The following is an 18,918-nucleotide window of genomic DNA, read 5'->3' as shown; positions in this document are numbered from 1 at the left end:
TTATTGATCCCCAGTGGGGAAATTACAATTTTGAATTATTGAATAGGCAACTATTTAGCTACCTAAATAATCCAGCCAAAATCAGCACAATGACACATCAAATGAGTAGCAGATTTATTTATATACAAAACTGTTTACAGCAAGATTTCTGAATTAACATTAACCCACAAGTGGGTACTGGTGTTCAGGTGCACAACACCACCTGCAACATAGTATCAAGTCAACAGATGGGGAAAAAAAAAAAAAAAAAACACTTCAAGAGCACCTTGAGTTATGAAGGGAAGTAGATGGGGAAGTTTGAAGAACTGTAAGGCACAAGACACAGCATCCCCAGCTTCTGGTCAACCATCATCAATCAGTCAACTACTTACTCAGCAAAGCACTTGATAAAAATTACCCACTACAGGTACAACATGAGGATTATGGGTGTGTGTGTGTGTAAGGGTAGGGGGGAGGGGAGTCTTTGTAATGCTACAGGATCTAAGAAAACCAAGTCATTTGGGATCTCAAGCATCTTGACAGTAAACATGCAAGTCCACAATATGCAATATAAATGAAATGCACGTCATCCTGGACTGGTTTGGCTTGCATGAACCATCAAATCAAAACCATGAGCTCAACGATTAGTTAGCTAACTCTGTAGCCTTTAGCCACTTAAATAGTCTTACGCAGTGTTAAAATGCAATTTAAAAATTGCAACTCAAGAATGTTCATAATTATAACGCAGTTATAAGAATATATTCTACTTAGGATATTTAAGGGAGAGCAAACCTGCACCACTCAAAATATAACCAATAGCATCAAACAAATTTCTAAGATTCTATTATATTGTATAAAAAGGCCGTAGCTGGTAAATACCTAAGATCTAGCCCAATCTATACTAAATTTCTCTGAGGGTTGTCCAAAAGAGAACATCTTTATTACGGTCAATAAGGAGAAATTAAACTGTAGAAACAAACAGAGTACTAATCTGCTTAGCAGAAGAGCTTAAAATGTGAGTTGGTAGATACAAAAAGATTCCTCCATCACGAAGACAGTTCCAAGATTTCATTGGTGAAAAGGTACCCGAAGATGAGTTGATAAACAATTACAGTGAGAACTGTGAAACCAGTGAAATTTCTTATGTGAAATCTCATTCCAAGGTGTTCAAGGAAATCCACCTTTTGTGAGATACTGACATTTTATCACCACATTTAAAGCAATGTGAACTCCATGTGACTCTCCATCACTGTAAAAAAAAAAAAAAAAAAAAAAAAGAAAAACCTGTTGAAATAATACCAGTCCTTAAAAAGGTTATTAACCAGCCCTACCTGTACATTAACTCAACTACTCATGAAATATGAGACATAAGCCAATGATGTCTCAATGATCAGATTTACAAGTAGTTACTACCATAATACGTTCACAAAAAAATGTTATGCAATAATTGGGACCAATGTTTGGCAATATTATTTTGTTTTCTGGGCATTTGGTTGAACTCAAAGTCAAGATTTTTGCCCAGTTATAGATTACATTTCATTCAATATTTAAAGAAAGTGTTCACCGACGGTGCATCTTTGTCTAAAACAAAGATTAGTCTTGCTCTGAGAACATTCTCCCTGTGGTTACAATTAGTTGGATGGTTTATCAAATGTCTGGGCAGTTGCCTTGCTAAGTAAATCAATCTGGTATCACAATGGAGCAGAAAAGTTCAACTGCAGTGTCTTGGTGTCGGTGAGGTCACGGTTGGCAAGCTGGTGAAGTTGTGCCTTCTGTCTTCAGCAAATGAGCTTACTGATGTCCTGGATACAAGTTTACATCATGGCGCACTTCTTCTCCTCTGGGGGTGCATTTCCATCAGCTTTCTCCATCTCCAAAATGATCCGCTTGAAAACCTCCACAGCTGTCTGCATTGCAAGAATATTGTCATCAGAATTTGAAATCTGTGTCCAAATTAGTATGTGGTATGCATTGATGAGCTGGTATTCAAAGAGATACCTATCATTACCTCATTCTCCTTGGCTGAGGACTCCATGAATGCAGCACCCCAGGAATCAGCAAGTTTCTTTCCCTCTTCTGGCTTGATAACCCTGTGAAAAAAAATAAAAGGGAAGCTTCACTTACTGAAAACAGAAGACACCTTTTGTATTTGTACTTGGCTACACAGGCATTCCATGTTAACAGGATCAATTTACTGTTGGTTTTGCTCTTTTCAGGGGATTTGTTGACACTAAGAACAATACAGAATATAATTCTACTTAGCCTTTAACTTCTTAACGCTTGTCATTAAAAATGTATTTAATGTTGAATTATACGGAGTGTTTAAGACCAAAAAGTCTAACAGTATTATCTGTGTTATTTTTAACCTGACAGTAACAGTTTATATTCAAGATTCAAATCATCTTAATTACCTTTCCATGTGGAGATCTTTTTTGTTCCCTACAAGGACAGTTGGGACCCTAAAAAGAAAAAAACCCTGGTTGGAAAAATGATCTTAAAAAATAAAACAAGACTAATATTGAAGTGGGGAATTTTAAAGATCCAACTGAACTTACTGAATCTTCCCAACCATGTCTAGCAGCTTGTCGTGTAGAACCTGCACAACTTCAAAACTGAACAGAGACAGAGTAGTCAGTATGCAACTCTAACCTGTATGTTACTTACTTACTATTATAATACATAATGCCAGTCCAAAGAACCCTATGCTTCGGCATATTTGGTTAAAGCAATGGGCAAACAGGCACCCAATGAAGTTGAATACAACACCAACTAAATGAACTACTCAAAAATTGAACATTATAAACCTAGTTATATGTCCATTGTATGACATTTAGATAACACGGTATACACAACAGTGGGTTTAACCCTTGTAAATCTTTGTGGTTTAGGATTAATGTATCATGAATGCTAAAAATCTGTATATGTTAGAACAACGCTAGCGTTATTGTGTTGTTTACGTAATGTTTTTATACTTAACGGTGTATGCCTCATTATTCATACAGATATGAAAACAACCATCCACTCACCTTTTATTGGAAGTCACTGAATAGACAAGGACATACCCATGGATGTCCATTGAGTGAGATTGGTGAAAAATGGAGTACTCATCCTACAGACAGAAGGGAGGTATTATAATTTCATTGGGTATGACTGTTACCAAACATAATACATTATTAAATGGAGTCAGACATACAAGACTATAGCTTCTAAAATAACTGGCACCTGTCAATTGAATAGACTTGTCAACCTGACATTAGAGTACATGTCATAATACCAGCCTAAGTTAGCAAAGTTAAAGTGAAGTAATATGGGCAATGAGGTAAGGTAGATAGCGCAGACTTGTGGAATTAACTGGCTGACTAATGCTAAACTGGACATTAAAGTGTCAATCAAGTGTCTTGCTTAACACTAGCACAACAAATTAACGTTTAAACCTAGAGATTAACAAATCAGAGGTGTTGATTTAAAACCAAAAGTTTAGTGCCTGTGTAAGATATGGCGGTAGATGATCAACTTACTTGTCCAGCTGTATCAACCAGCTGAAGATTGAAGTCTTGACCGTTCACGCTGACCAATTTGTTAAAGGCTGGGAAGAGGAACGGACCAGTTATACAAAACATTTCCTGGAAAACACATCCATTGTCACTTTTTTTTTTTTCGCTGCAATATCTTATAAACAATCTAATATTGACACATACTGTTTTCGATGGTGGGGTCATAGGAGTCAACAAACTGTCCTTCCACAAACTGTATTGTAAGAGATGACTTTCCTGTACAGGGCAAAGAAACATAACATGGTTGTTTTACTACAATTTTAACACAATTTTAAGCCTAGGACTGGGCAATATATTGATATTATATCGATATCGTGATATGAGACTAGATATTGTCTTAGATTTTGGATATCATAAGATCATGATATGACATAAGTGTTGTCTTTTCCTGGTTTTAAAGGCTGCATTACAGTAAAGTGAGGTACTTTTCTGAACTTACTGGACTGTTCTAGCTGTTCTATTATTTGCTTTTTCCTCACTTAGACATTATGTCCACATTACTGATGATTATTTATCTAAAATCTAAGTGTGAAGATATTTTGTTAAAGCACCAATTGTCAACCCTAGAATATTGCCACGATATCGATAGAGGTATTTTGTCAAGAATATCGTGATATCTGATTTTCTCCATATCGCCCAGTACTAGTTAAGCCATTACCAAAGATGATGCACCTCTGTAGTATTTAGATAGGCTCCCAAAATTTGATATCTGTGATTTTGGTGTACTGAAATCTGTGAGCTGTCAGATCAGAGAGAATCAATTAAATGATATCGACCAAAGGACCGACACATATTGACAGGCGAAGGGATAGTGCTCTTCAGATACACTTCAGATTCTGCTACCAAAGCCATCAAAATGTGTGATCCTCCGTGCATCTATGGGATCATTTTGTTTCTTTACAGCTTAAATCTGTGACCTTATCTATATTCTATGGAGGCACCGTTTTTGGTAATGGCTGCCATCTAAATAATAAAACATCTGATAAAGTATATAAGCGTTTGCAATGGCCATACAGCTGAACGTTTTGGTTAATACAGCTAACACAGAATCTGATTGGTGATATATTTAAGGCAACATCGGCCACACAAGTACATTTAATAATATAAACGGCTGGTATTAACTTGGTAGGAAGTCGAATATGCTTAGCTACATGCTGACTTCCTTTAATTGTGGACATGTATTATTCGATTAATTTGATTAATGGATATAGCTAGAAGACAAAAAAAAAATCCAAGGGATTACATGTAAAGTGGAAAGACTTATTTCCAACATAGTTCCCGATGTAATAATAAAAAACGGACCGAAAAACAGACATAACCCAGAAACCCCTGACATTAACTAACGTTACATACTTTTGTTAGACTTGCTGGACACACAGCACTTGGCTCTAAACCAGGATGTCACCGGCTGAGCTAACTTTGTTTTCACAGAACACGTTACAACTAGTAACAGATGGCTATACAACATGGTAACGTTGATTTTAGTGTGGTTTAATAATCAACTGCTCAGCAAACACACGAAGCACAAAGAAACATAAACACAGGTGATCTAGCGTCACCGGTGTTCGTGGGATACACTTAGGAGGAAAACAAAGCGTTAGCCTGTTAGCTGACTAACATTAGCTGTGCACGAGCTCGTGTGCTTTACTCACCTACAGACCTGTAACCTATAACAGCAATCTTTCGATGTTTTGGTTGAGGCATTTTGGTGAAATCGTTGTTCAATAGGTTTTAATAATGTAACGTTAGTAACTTACGCCACCTAGGTTTACTATCGAAACAAACTTTTATCGCCACATTCGTATCACATCACGTGACAACAACAAACTTTTCGGAGCTGCTGCTTGAGCTCTCTGCTGGGCCTCGAGCTGGAAGTTAAGAGTTTAAGTAACGTTACTTATCTAAAAAAATAAATATATTTTTCTGTATCTGATATTGTTATCGATATCGACCGATAGTTTGAAACGAGGAAATTTTCGTTCCAACTGAAATTGGAATTAAAAAAAAAAAAGCTCCCTCCTCAACGCGGTTACGATCATAGACAGTATATGGTTACGATTCGCAAGTCAAACTGACGGAAACTGTCATTGTGTAAGCACACCGTCGTAAAACCAGTGAATACGTCATGGACATGGACTATTTGTACAGTAGAGGTCACCCTTTGTGCATCTCTTAATACATCCATGTTTTGATAATTAAAAGGAAATAGAAAGAAGAACATACTTATTTGTGGTCTGTTTTTGTGTATCTGTTAGTAAAGTATCTCACATGTTTGTTCTCTTTCTTCATCCTTTTTCTCACTTGCACTGTCTTGTTCTCAATCACGTAGCCTATGCTTAAAATCAGATACTCTATTAAAACTATTACAATCATGCTAGACTTGGAATGGACTCATGGGGAATGGGCTTTCTTTAGCCAAATCAAGTGAATAAAATAACACCAAGGAATCTAAATGTATCAGTGAATGAAAATTCTCCACTTTCTGTTTCGTTTCTGTTTCTGATATCCCATGTGTCATTCCTTTTTACTCATTAAATTTGTGCTATTCTGTTGGATAAACTTGTCACTTCTACACACTATCCTCATTTTTACATATATGTTTATAATGCTTTATTCTATTTTTATTTAGGCCTATACATCCAATCTTATCCCACATCCTATTGTCATTTAATCTTATTTTATCTTTATATGACTAGTGCTCTTATTGTGATTAGTGCTTTAATTGTTGAGCTGATCTGTTCTCTTGTCCAACCCATTTAAGTTTACCGTTGACCCTGCGTTAACCTATGTGTCTAATAAAGTAAAACTGAAACAGGAAATTTTCAAATTGACCACATTGTAGGCTACTTTACAAACTGGACCATGATGTGGCCTCATTGGCCCCAACAAGAATGTGGCCCCCTTTCTCTCACAAATCTACGCTAATGATGTCACTATGGTCTGGACCAGTATATGTACTCAAATACTATACTAAAGTAGACATCTGAGCTTCTTGCCACTTTCTACTTCTACTCCACTACACTACAAATATTGTACTTTTTACTCCACTAATCTGACAGCTTTAGTTACTAGTTACTTTTAAAATTAAGATTTTTGCACACAAAACACATGTAGTTTATAAAATACAATGTTTTATTATAAATTAAAATACCCAACAATATATAGGCCTAGTACGGCTGAAATGATTAGACGATTAAACACTTAGTTGATTGACATGTCTGTTTTGATCGTTTCCAGTTTCTAAAGCGTGAGGATTTATCTGCATTGAGTACTTTTTAGTAACTTTTTCAGATGATACCTACATACTTTTACATTTTCAAAGCAGGACTTTTATTTGTAACAGAGTATTATATACAGTGTGGTATTAGTACTTTTACTTAAGGATCTGAATAATTCTTCCACCACTGAGGACTAGGCACTGGTGATTGTTTCAGTGTTTACTGGTAAGCTGTGAATATGCTTTTAAATAATCAATATTTTCAGCTACTTCATGTTTGTGAATTAAAGCGTATTTGGCTTAAGACACTAAGGTTACATTCACACTGCAGGCAAAAGTGGCTTAAATCTTTTTTTTATAACAATGTGAAAAGCACAAATCCCATGGAATCTGATCTTTTCAATTACGATTTTGGCCACTTTAATGCGGTCCTAAATCAGATAAATATCAGATTTTTTGCAATGTGACCTCAGTCTGAACAGCCATATCACAATTCATGTCATTCATGCCATTGTTTACCTTAAATCACTGAACATAATCTTGTGGTCTCATATATATATATATATATATATATATATATATATATATATATATATATATATATATATAGACCACAAGATTATGTTCATATATATACACATACATACACACACACACACACTACCGGTCAAAAGTTTTAGAACACCCCAATTTTTCCAGGTTTTTAAAGAAAAGATGGATGGAATTTATAAACCAAAATGTATTCTAAATGTTTGACTCATCAAAGTAGCCCCCTTTGGCAGATATAACAGCTGAACACACTCGTGGCATTCTTTCTACAATGGAAATCAAATATTCTTCAGAAAGTTCTTCCCAACTCTGTTGCAGAAGTTCCCATAAATGTGTGGCACTTTTCTGTCCAGTTCATCCCAAACCAGCTCAATGGGGTTTAAGTCTGGTGACTGTGCTGGCCACTCCATGTTTTTAAGCTTACCATCTTGTTCTTTTTTCCTAAGGTAGTTCTGGCATAGCTTGGACTTATGTTTTGGGTCATTATCTTGCTGTAGGATGAACCCCTGACCAACTAGGTGCGTACTGCATGGCGCTGCAAAATGCTGTGGTAGTCGTTTTGGTTCAGGGTGCCTTTCACTCTGTACAAATCACCGACCCTGGATCCAGCAAAACAGCCCCAGACCATCATGCTTCCTCCTCCATGTTCGACAGTTGATGTCACACACTGAGGAACCATCCTTTTGCCTACTTGACGGCGTACAAAAATCCTGCGTGATGAACCAAAGATTTCAAATTTTGATTCATCAGTCCATAACACCTTCTTCCAGTCTTCAGTAGTCCATTGACGATGTTTCTTGGTCCAGGCAAGGCTCTTTTTCTTATTCTGATGTCTTAGCAATGGCTTTCTTGCTGCAACTGGACCTATCAACCCTGCAGCTCGGAGTCTTCTCTTTACAGTTGAAACTGAGACTTGCTTATTACGACCACTATTAAGCTGTGCTTGAAGCTGTTGTCCTGTGAGCCGCCTATCACCCAAGCTGTTGACTCTCAGAAACTTGTCTTCTGATTCTGTCGTGGCTTTGGGTCTGCCAGACCTCTTTCTGTCAGAGTTTCCCCCAGTTTCTAAGTGCCTTTTGATGGTGAAGAATACTGTACTCACTGACACCTTGACTTTCTTCGCAATTTCTCTGTAGACAAGACCAACATTCTTAAGTGTTATGATGGTCTGTCTCTCTTACATTGTTAATTGCCTTTTTCCCGCCATTTTTATAGCAACACACTACTTTCTGCAGTACAATACTGTTCAAATAATGCTCACGAGGGTATGGTACCACAGTGTGTTTCAACAATACTTTTATACAAACAGAGGGGGTGGTAAGTAATCCAGACAAATTGGAACACCTCTGGGAATTGGTAGCACCAACTTTCAAAGCTTGATCAACCTCCATTGCTGCAGAACAGCTTTACGTTGTTAACCCATTTCTTGTTCCCTGAAAAAGGCCTTTTTGTAAAATACTGAAATGTACATTATTTTTCAGTTTTGGGTAACCTTACTTTTTTTAACCTCAGGCAGTTCACCACTTATCTTTGTACTATTTCAAGCTATTCATTGGACATGAACTGCTAAAATTTCAATAAAAAACAAAAGAAATTGGGGTGTTCTAAAACTTTTGACCAGTAGTGTGTGTGTATATATATATATATATATATATATATTAAACAGTGAGCATAAATATATCTTCGCTATTGTATTGTTCTGAGATTTGTGATGGTAAGTCTGTGATGAAGGTACTACCAGCATGCAGGGGCATTCACTCCAATGCCAGCAACTGCACTGCTGGCACTAACATTTACATTTACTTTAGTTAACATTTACTGACTGATTATGGAGCTTCAATAGTTTTTGAGTACCAATCAAAACAACAAAACTGTTGACTACCAAATGTTTTGTTGACTTATTCTTTGATCAGATATTTCTGGACTTAGCACAAGTTCTTGCATGGCTGACTTTTGTGAAGACAAAATAAAATGGATGCATTTCAAAAGTTGGACTCATTTAAAACAAAAAAGGGGGTTCTGTTATTCCATGTTTTGTGGTATGGAAATATCTAATTTTGGTATGATTTTTTTGGGAGCAACACTCTTATTATTTTATTGGGACTGGTACAATGACTGAACACTGCTTAAAGTCACAGAAACAGTTATGGATTATAGCATATTATATGTATACTACTGTGTGAACTAAGGGTAATATGTCGCAAATTTTTCGCACCAACCTTTGTCACCTAAAAAAGTAATGACTGCCATCCTGGTGGCTCTTATTATAATGTTGTTATATACAGATTCGTGGTTCATGTAAGGCCACTCATTGCTGTTGGTTGATTAGCAGCTAGATTTGGCATCTAACCGGAAATTGTTTTTCTCTTAATACATCCATGAGGTAAAGGTAAACGCTGCCAGGAGATGAGTATTCCCAGAGTGATAGAGAAAGACGTCCCAGGAGGGCGAAGGTATGTCCCGCCCTACTCTGCCTTGCTCTGTCTCTAATTGGCTTACCCTGACATTCTTATCCTAACCCTATCCAATCCCACTCCTCTTGCCTAAACCTTACCAACCCAATCAGAGCAGGTAACGAGTATTAGCCAATCAGAGGAAAGGTAGGGCGTTTCATGGCTTTCTCCATGCCTTCGCCATCCTAGGTAAAAAAAAATTGGCTACCAGAAATGCTGCCGTCAACAGGCAGATGAAAATACAAAATTACCTTACTGGAACGGTCCTGGCAGGGACAGGTAATGCAACAGTTACCGGGAGAACCGGACAACTTTGAAAGTGTTTTTTTTATTTTTATAATTGGCCTCCTCCGTTGTGTTTTGTTTTAAAAGTCAGCTTTTTAGGCTTCAGGGAGAGCAAGCTAGCTAGCTAACCACTAGCTGGCTAGCCATAGCATTTGGGAGGGAGTGGGTGCCATAGCAACCATTTAGGAAACATTGACTGTGGTGGCTAGCTAGCTAGCTAAGATACTTCAGGCTAACGTTGGTTTGTTGTGCTAGCGATAAACAAGACGTCGTAGAGACTTCAATGTCCAATTTAGCGTCAGCTAGCCAGTTAATGTCAAAAGTCAGCATTATCTACTTCGCGTCATCGCTGTAACTTTGCGCCATGCTTTTTATGAAGCTGTGGAGGATGGCAGACTGTTGTAACCCTAGACATTATGTTGAGTTTAGCTAACTTGGCTAACGGTGATTTCCATCACATGCAGTAAGCTAACGTTAGCCACCAAGGCCGACCCGTTAACTTCGGCTACCTGAACCGTTATGTAAACGTCAAAGTAACCGCTCTCTCTTTCTCGATTATAATCTGGATGTCAGAATGATGTGTCTCAGATGAGTCTAACGTCAGATAAGCTTAACATTAAGTTACTTTATTAATGTTGTCATGGGCCAACCTAAGCTAATTGTAACTGAGTCAATCAGCTGATCTGTGGCTGCTAAGGTTAGTGTTGGCGCTAACTTAGCTGCTTGTTAACTATTTTCTGGTATGATTAATTAACCTACATCAGCTAATCTTCAGCACATGTGTTGTTAGCTTTAGGAGCTAATGTTACAGTTAAATATCGGTGCAGTTCAGAATGTGTACTTAGCTAACGTTACATTGCAACGACAAGTTGACTATAGTTAGCTGACATTCACGCTAGCCTTAAGTGTTTTATTTTTTGGTCATTCAAAATGTGTGATACAACATTTTCGTATTCTTATCCCGAACCTCTCTGAATTAGGTCTTAAGCGATAACGTTACCAATTTAACTTGACGTGCATCAGGGGTTTTCATTTCATGTGATGTCAAATTGGACCTGTACCTGTAACTACTGTATGTGATGTTATGTTTGAATGAATTGGGGCCTTAGTGAATGTGTTAAAGAGATAATTCAGTTTCTGACACAACTGTCATTTTAGTATTCAGCTTGAACTAGTATGGATGTTGATGACTGCAATGGCCGGTCTTGCATATCAGGTAGGACTGTTTTTCTTTTCATCACAGATATACTTACCTTCAATGTTGGCATGTTGTTCAAATGACAAAGCTTGCTTTTTTTTCATTTTGGTCGCAGCTAGTGGAGACTCTTCAATGGAAAGAGAGTTTTCTGGGGCCCTTGGAGGTCCAACAGTGAGCACCCCTAACAGCAAGGAGACCTCCCCTAGTCGCTCCCTCAGTGGTCAGTGAGTAAATATGTGTGAATCCCACAAAACAGACTATGAAATTCTTAATTATTACACAAATCACTTCTTTGTTTAGCTCCCAATATATAATGGGACACATCATAGTAATAGATCATCTTAATGTAAAATGTTTACAAAGCTTGTGCAAAGGTGTACACACAATTTTATGATTATATTATTATTCAGATACACTTAATCAATTTAGTTTAGTTACTGAGGCATTCCTACTTTAATCATAGAAGTAATGGCATGTAAGCCTATGCACTCTTTCTCGTTCTTTATGTCTGCTATTGTGCCTCTGTAGCCAACTCCATTAAAGTGGAGCTGTACAGTGATGAAGACCCAGGTCGCAGTACTGAAGATGAAAGAGGGGAGCGGGTAGACGAAGGATGTCTCGAGCAGGGATCTGAAGCTGTCGGAGGCTACAGGGAGCTCACCAATCCTGAAACCATGCAAGCTGGAGCCACTAGATTGCCTAATGGAAAGCTCAAGTGTGACATCTGTGGAATGATCTGCATTGGGCCTAATGTTCTCATGGTGCACAAACGCAGCCATACAGGTGACTGATCAGTTTAGTTCAGATAAGTCATCTCTGTGAAAAAACATCCATTCAGTTTGCTTTTTGGGAAAGAGAGATTATGTTAGATACAGAATATATGTTGGGTTTTGGTATAAGAGAAAATTGTCAGTGCCACACATTCTCTTAAAATCACCTTTTTTTTGTGCCACTCGGGATCCAATCTGTTCATACAAGTGATTCTTGCATAAGGCCCATTGCGGCAGACACTATAGATGTAATAAAACAAGTTGGGTTGACAGGCTTGATCTATCTCCAGGTGAACGACCATTCCAGTGTAATCAGTGTGGCGCCTCCTTTACTCAAAAGGGTAACCTGCTCCGCCACATCAAGCTGCACTCAGGGGAGAAGCCCTTTAAATGTCCGTTCTGCAGCTATGCCTGTCGAAGACGAGATGCGCTCACTGGCCACCTTCGCACTCATGCAGGTAGTACAGATTCAAGCCTGATCGTTGTTTTATTTTTCTTATGATCGTTTACAATGATGTGACAGTAAAAATGCTATCTTCCCACATTGTCCCCAGTCTCCTCTCCAACTGTAGGAAAGCCGTATAAGTGCAGTTATTGTGGCCGTAGTTACAAGCAGCAGAGCACCCTGGAGGAGCACCGTGAGCGCTGCCACAGCTACTTACAGAGTCTGGAGGCACAGCAGCCATCCAATGCACAGAATCCAGGTACAGTTCTATGGCATGCATGGAGAAGCAGTGTCAGGAGTAAAAAACATTTTCTCCGATAAGACAGTAACCAACATCACAATCTGGTGTCGTAAATCAATTTCCAAAGGGATTTTAGTGGCATCTAGTGTTGAAATGTAGTCTACCTCCTTAACAAGGTAATGCACACAAACCCTTCACTTCTTTTCTATCCAAACATTGAAAACAAGCATCCAACTTAAATATTTGGGATAAATGCTGTCTAGGTAGTAAGACCCCCCACCCCCCAAAAAAAATAACGTTACAATTTGTTTGTACTCTGTGCAGGAGAGGAGATGAGAGAGCTAGAGTTTATACCAGACTCTCTACTGCAACCCTCCTCAGACAAGATGGCATTTATTGATCGGCTCACCAACAGCATCACCAAACGCAAGAGATCCACACCACAAAAATTTGTAGGTGAGCATTTGGTCTCCGTGTGGACAGGTTCAGGAAACTGAAAGCGGCATTAATTTGGTGAATTGGATACCACATACAATAGTACTGATCTTTTTGTGCAAGTGATGTGAACACGGGCTTTTGCAATTTAATGTATTAAAGCTGTACGATTCGCCATAGATTCCAACCAAATGTCAAAGTGAATTTTGGAACTTCTGGGCTTTGTTTTGGGGTTTATTGATTACAGTTGCACGTAGCTGGTGCAGGAGAACAGTGAATACAGGATCAGGACAACAGTATAATTAAATGGTTTCCAAGTGAACAGTGATAGACCTTATTGTCATAAACCTTATTATACACAAAAGCACCATCATTTTTGTCCTGCAACTCAACTTGTCCTGAACTCAATGTATGTGCCATGTATAATTTTTGTAATCTTTTTTTAAAACTTGAGTTTTGACGTCTTCCACAGACTTTGATAGTACACTATCATAAGATTGTGTTTCTTTATTGCAGGACAGAAGAGCATACGCCTTAACCTTGCAGATGCACCTTATGAGTTCACCACTGGTTTGGATAAAGATGGAGAGATGAACGCAGGGGACCTTGAAACCCCGCACTTTACTGGTCTGGGAGGAGAATACGCAGGTGTAGCAGGTAATGGAGGAGGAGGGGTGTCAGACACACTGAGGCCTCTACACCTTCCCACCACTCACCCTTCATGTTTATCAGAACTCAGGCCGATCCACAGCTCCATTCACACCTCTGTTGCTCTGGGCCCGAGGCTGGATTGTACAGGGACTGGAGCTGGGCTGGGAGCTGCGGCTATAGGGGGGAGGGAGGCGGCAGAGGGCCACGAAGACCTGCCTGCTGGTCGCAGTCACGCACCCTCACCTAACAACGGTTGCCAGGACTCTACAGACACAGAGAGCATGCCAGATGAGCCTTGCAACAGTACCGCTCCGACTCCAACCCTGCACAGTAACAACGGCCATCATCTTCAACACTCCAACAACCACCACCCAGCGCCTCATCCCGTTGCACCCCACAGGAGTCGGGACAGACGTAGTCCCAGCCACGCCAAAGACAGGGAGGTGGAAAGAGAGGATGGAGGCCCCTCAGCCCTTCCACCTCCTGCCCTCGCGCCAACTCCAAGCTCACCCACAGCGCCCTCCTCCACCTCCAGGGAGGCGTTTCGGGTTGTAGACGGGGAAGGGCGAGCTGTGCGCTCTTTCCGTTGCGAGCACTGCCGTGTGCTTTTCCTGGACCATGTCATGTTTACCATCCACATGGGCTGCCATGGTTTTCGCCAGCCTTTTGAGTGTAACATCTGTGGCCACCGCAGTCAGGACCGCTATGAATTTTCTTCACACATTGTCCGCGGGGAGCACATCCTTGACTGAGGATAAAGGGTTGTCAACCTGTTTCACCTAGAGCTATTTTTACACTGAGACAAGGACCTGGCTGGGTTTGGTCTGCACACAAGCTAAATGAGACACCGATGACATGAAATTTACACGTGTATATACAGTGTGTGTATATATATATTTCAAACAGGCACTGGTACATTTAGCATGTACCAGCATTAATGGCAAGCTCATATGTGTGTTTTCTAAAATTAGTATAGTGGTCCTTATTTTTAATGCACTTTGAACAAGTAATCAATTTTAAAATGCACTTTTAATTCAATGTATTCTAAAGTAGATTAAGAGCTAATGCACTTTTTCATCCGCAGACGTGCCTTGCTCCAAAATTCAGGATTCAAACCTGATGCACAAATTACAGTAGACAAATCTGACTTTTGTGCATAACCTGAAAACTGTCCCTTCTTGTGCACTTTAACAGAGATAACATAGTTTTTTTCCAACTTGGGGTTGATTCTGTAATAGATTGCTTTATTATGAGAAGTGCAGACCAAACTCAAAAACCAGGTCCAAGTCGAATAGATGTTTGAGGGGTTGTCCTTGAATTAGAAATGCACTTTTGTTTTTAACGTGTGTGTGTGTGTACGTGAGAGAATGAGTGAAAGTGACAGACCCTGTGTTTTATGGAAGTAAATTGAATATGTAAAGTGGAAAATGAAGGCCTGTGTGAATGCCGTGTGGCGCGGTGTATCAAATGTTTTTTCTTTTCTATGACTGCTTTTGTTGCACTGATACCTGCCAGAATACTATGATATATTAAACTATTTTATGGAATACATTAATGACCTGCACATTTCTCTCAATGTGAGAAAAACTGATTAAATGTTTTTTTCTCACTAGGAAATGAGAACGAGTATCACTGCCACAATTTCAGAGATTTCTGAAGAGGTTAGGGTCTTAACAAGTTAACATTTCCCCTTTCATAGCTACATCAGACTGCAAACCAACACTAATCTGTTTATATTTGAAAATGATTTTGGTGTCAACTCATTGTATTGTGCCTTTCTTCACCCTGATCACACCTTGTTGACCAGACTGAAGGACATGAGCTACCAACTGTCATATCTTGAATCAGATCATTGTGGGTGATGTTAGAGATCATGAGTTACAAAGTAATTTACTTAAGTTGTTTTTCAGATACAAGTCTCTGGCTTATAGCTTTGCACAATATTTGTATTCTCCTATTCAACACAAGTTGGGTTGATTTTCATTAATGTGTTGGCAAATAACCAATTCTGCTAATTTATCAAAGACTAAATGTGCATATGGCATTTCGCACATGCTGCTGTATGTCACGAATGAGTGCAGTGTGGAGTGGCAGCTTACTACTGTCCTCAATCCCGAAAAAGGTGTTTATTTAAAAATGGGTTCTGTTGGTTGTGATAATATATCCTGTCTTGGTAAAACGGTGCAGGAATGTATAAGAGCAATGTGTCAGAACACTGTCAGCTCTTGGTTCTGTCTTCATCTGTGACATGATAAAACAATTGAGATAGTTGTTGTAGAAACTTGTTTATATTTTACTTTACACAATGTAAGCACAATAAGTTGTACTGTTAAGCAGGCTAACTTGTTCAGTCTACATTACAGAATGGGGTACAAAATCAATACCTAGTGTGTTGAACAGGACATTTGGTTAAACCAAAGAACCACTACTTCCTACTGTTGCTCTGTCAGTAAAACCTTGTAGATGTTTGTTTTTTCCAGGAATTCTCTCCTTAGTTTTGCAGAACACGTTTAGAAAAGTAATTTGGGGTTATGCCTTCCAAAATAAATCAACCAAAAAAATCAACCATAAAAAAGGACTTCTGCTAGGAGCCAAAGAACTAACTAGAGATACAATGTGTAAAACTTCCTGTAGATGTGAACCCTCAGCCATTTCGTTGACCTCAAGTGTGACAAATATTGTACAAAAAGTTACTGATTTTGCTAAATCCTCTGCAGTATTTGCGTTTTCTATTTGAACATTCTGCATCAAAGAGAGCAAACTCACCGTTCACAAGCTAAACGTTTGGGTGTAGATTTTTTTTTATTTATTCATGTAAAACACTAGACTATGTGCTTCTAGACCTGATGCATGCGATTACCAATGCTTTTTGCTCCTCAAACTACACCCTTTCCGTTTTAAACATAAGACAACCAAATAAACTGTCTACTCTAATTCAAGACTATACTTTAGAAAACTTCTGTTTTGTGTTATTTTGTGTTCAAATGCTTTTTTTCTTGCAGTTTGCCTCAATTTTACTATCTTTGTTAACCTTCCCATACTGATAATGGTCCAACATTGCTTTAAATAACTGCAGAGCCTTTTTAAATGTATCCTATTGTAATTATGCATTTGTGTAATTCAATCTTAAACTACTGTAAGTTTTGTACTGTAAGAAAGTCTATTCCAAATAAAATACTTGACAGGCCTGTCTTTCCAAAAGCTACACAATTAATGGTTAGTTGGAATAATAAACTTCACACATTCAAGTTTGTAAAGACTTGAATTTATTCTTCAGGTGTACAGCATCTTCAAATTCTGCTTTACATAGGCTTTGGAGGGGCTCTTGGTGCACCGGCCTGTAAAAACGAAAATAAAATTTAGATTATCTGATAGACCCTGCTCACTGTGGACAACATGACATCAATTAACATTAATGGCCATGTTACATTCAGGTGTGCCAGTTCCAATACTGGAACTACCGACTCATCTGAAGGTGACAAAACTACCATCAATGTCAGTTAGACCTGTGCTTTTCCAGCTATGACTAGTCAAATTATCCACTGTGAAAACGATTTTGTAAAACTTCAATGAACTGATCTGACAGTTAACACGGCACAGTGCAGTAGAAGGTACTTACAGCAGGCCTGAATCTGGGTGGTGGGGTGCGGTCTTTCCTGGCCTCACAAGAGCGGTTCCTCACCACCTTACTGTGGATAGCACAGCTGACACAGTAGTGCAGCTTCACATAAAGTTTGGGCAAAACATAAGCTGCAGAGTGAACACAAATGGAGAGAGGTTCAGATGAGGCCAAGCCACCAGGGTCAAAAGACAACTTATGACACAAGACATGTAAAACAAGCATGTGCACTTACAGTCAAAGACACTGGCCTCGGAGATGTCTCTCACGGCTGCCGCCTCCACGATATTCCTGATGACAAACTTCTTGATGGCCTTGTCCTTGGGGACACAGCGTGCACAGTTGGTGCAGCGGATGGGCTGCACATGGCCACGGCCCTTCTTGGCACGACCGTTATTCCTCCTTTTCTTGGTCTGCAAAACAAATGTCAGTTAGAAAGAGATACAAATTACAGACCGACAACTAATTTCTTTGGTACAGAACAAAGTTCAGCAGCACTGCGCATCAACAACTGCCAAGTACCGAAAACTGGCATCAATATAAGACGTGATTAAGCAAAGTTGTTGGTTGGCTGCTTGGGTTTAGATAATAGTTACGTTTAAAAGTTTAACTTATTTTGATAAATACGATTTTTAGAGAAACGTCTCTTTAAGATGTATCAAAACAACGTTACTGTATCAATATACTCGTTTTTAAACTGTTCAAACAATACCAGCCCTACTAACAGTCCTTTAATGGCAACTGAACAAATCACTGAAATAGTTGCCGTCTATTTCAATTACACACATCTTTGCCACGGGCTTTGAAAAGTACTTAATTAAATTTAGTGAAGAAAATTTAAGGATATCAAAAGACCTACCCCTACACTTCAGTACAATTCGCTATCCCAATACAAAATAACCGACAGCATTATCGGTAACGTTACTTGGAGTGACTAACGTTATTAGCTACGTTATCCATTAGCTTCTGCATCTTGTAAACCTAATACAGGGGATCCTCAAATGCATGTGGTGGCTGCGGTGTCTCATTGCAACACGTAAAATAATAAATAAAATATTTAAAGCACCCCGTCTCATTTCACTGACGCATTAGTATATACCATCGTGAAAAACTAAGATATAATGACCCCACATTGCTTCGTTGTGTTTCTCCGCACATCTACAGTAACATTATCCTTCGCTAGCTAACTTAGCTAACGTTAGTTCACAGGAACACATGCACAAAACGGTTAGCCTGCTAACAGTTAGCATTAGGCCCGGACTAATTTTTTATATATATTCGAGTGACATCTAAGGCCTATCCCACACGTTGTGGTTAAGCTATTTTAATAAAATACCTAATACGAGCTAATAATGTGTTATTATTCGAATAAAATGACAGTTAATTCTGTTTTTGCCACACGGACGCCACTGCAACACACTCACCATCTTGCACGGGAAGCTGGAAAGAGGACCGGAAGAGGTTGTACCGCGAGAAGTAGTGCTAACCGCTCCGCCCTCGAAATATTTTTCGAAAGAAATAT

At 38.9% G+C, this 18,918-nt stretch overlaps 3 protein-coding genes across 7 annotated transcripts; 1 reads left to right on the top strand and 2 right to left on the bottom strand.

Moving 5' to 3' along the window:
• Positions 1–97: 97 nt before the first annotated feature.
• On the bottom strand, positions 98–5,625 carry rhebl1 (Ras homolog, mTORC1 binding like 1). The gene is made up of 8 exons (XM_028575878.1): positions 5,186–5,625; positions 3,678–3,749; positions 3,498–3,565; positions 3,006–3,088; positions 2,535–2,591; positions 2,391–2,438; positions 1,988–2,069; positions 98–1,886 (listed from the first exon to the last, which is right to left on the bottom strand). The coding sequence occupies exons 1-8, from the start codon at positions 5,235–5,237 to the stop codon at positions 1,794–1,796; spliced, it is 555 nt and encodes a 184-aa protein (XP_028431679.1). The 5' UTR covers positions 5,238–5,625; the 3' UTR covers positions 98–1,793.
• Positions 5,626–9,696: 4,071 nt separating this feature from the next.
• Positions 9,697–15,324, top strand: LOC114553991 (zinc finger protein Eos). 5 transcript variants are annotated; one of them, XM_028575509.1, is made up of 8 exons: positions 9,697–9,752; positions 11,196–11,253; positions 11,351–11,455; positions 11,764–12,018; positions 12,296–12,463; positions 12,560–12,709; positions 13,016–13,147; positions 13,643–15,324. In XM_028575509.1, the coding sequence occupies exons 2-8, from the start codon at positions 11,214–11,216 to the stop codon at positions 14,527–14,529; spliced, it is 1,737 nt and encodes a 578-aa protein (XP_028431310.1). In that variant the 5' UTR covers positions 9,697–9,752; positions 11,196–11,213; the 3' UTR covers positions 14,530–15,324. The 5 variants fall into 5 exon arrangements, with proteins under 5 accessions (XP_028431310.1, XP_028431311.1, XP_028431308.1 ...); XM_028575507.1 differs by lacking the exon at positions 9,697–9,752 and adding an exon at positions 9,769–10,031; XM_028575508.1 differs by lacking the exon at positions 9,697–9,752 and adding an exon at positions 10,049–10,734.
• A 1,696-nt stretch (positions 15,325–17,020) lies between these two features.
• LOC114553992 (40S ribosomal protein S26) lies at positions 17,021–18,918 on the bottom strand. Its single transcript, XM_028575512.1, has 4 exons — positions 18,821–18,918; positions 17,632–17,809; positions 17,397–17,527; positions 17,021–17,115 (listed from the first exon to the last, which is right to left on the bottom strand). The coding sequence occupies exons 1-4, from the start codon at positions 18,821–18,823 to the stop codon at positions 17,080–17,082; spliced, it is 348 nt and encodes a 115-aa protein (XP_028431313.1). The 5' UTR covers positions 18,824–18,918; the 3' UTR covers positions 17,021–17,079.

This window comes from Perca flavescens, chromosome 4 (genome assembly GCF_004354835.1).
Source record: "Perca flavescens isolate YP-PL-M2 chromosome 4, PFLA_1.0, whole genome shotgun sequence".
NCBI lineage: Eukaryota > Metazoa > Chordata > Actinopteri > Perciformes > Percidae > Perca > Perca flavescens.
Note: the sequence above shows the minus strand (reverse complement) of the source record. Positions and strands in the feature narration are given on the sequence as shown.

What these genes read in the sequence shown, in the direction of transcription:
- rhebl1 (XM_028575878.1), bottom strand. Translation starts at nt 5,237, where the DNA reads ATGCCTCAACCAAAACATCGAAAGATTGCTGTTATAGGTTACAGGTCT. An exon ending in TCAGTGACTTCCAATAAAAG is followed by an intron (nt 2,592 to 3,005) that starts GTGAGTGGATGG and finishes GTCTCTGTTCAG; the next exon opens with TTTTGAAGTTGTGCAGGTTC. An exon ending in GACATGGTTGGGAAGATTCA is followed by an intron (nt 2,439 to 2,534) that starts GTAAGTTCAGTT and finishes TTTTCTTTTTAG; the next exon opens with GGTCCCAACTGTCCTTGTAG.
- LOC114553991 (XM_028575509.1), top strand. Translation starts at nt 11,214, where the DNA reads ATGGATGTTGATGACTGCAATGGCCGGTCTTGCATATCAG. An exon ending in TGGCCGGTCTTGCATATCAG is followed by an intron (nt 11,254 to 11,350) that starts GTAGGACTGTTT and finishes TTTTGGTCGCAG; the next exon opens with CTAGTGGAGACTCTTCAATG. An exon ending in ATCCAATGCACAGAATCCAG is followed by an intron (nt 12,710 to 13,015) that starts GTACAGTTCTAT and finishes TACTCTGTGCAG; the next exon opens with GAGAGGAGATGAGAGAGCTA.
- LOC114553992 (XM_028575512.1), bottom strand. An exon ending in CGAGGCCAGTGTCTTTGACT is followed by an intron (nt 17,528 to 17,631) that starts GTAAGTGCACAT and finishes TTCACTCTGCAG; the next exon opens with CTTATGTTTTGCCCAAACTT. An exon ending in CACCCAGATTCAGGCCTGCT is followed by an intron (nt 17,116 to 17,396) that starts GTAAGTACCTTC and finishes TCGTTTTTACAG; the next exon opens with GCCGGTGCACCAAGAGCCCC.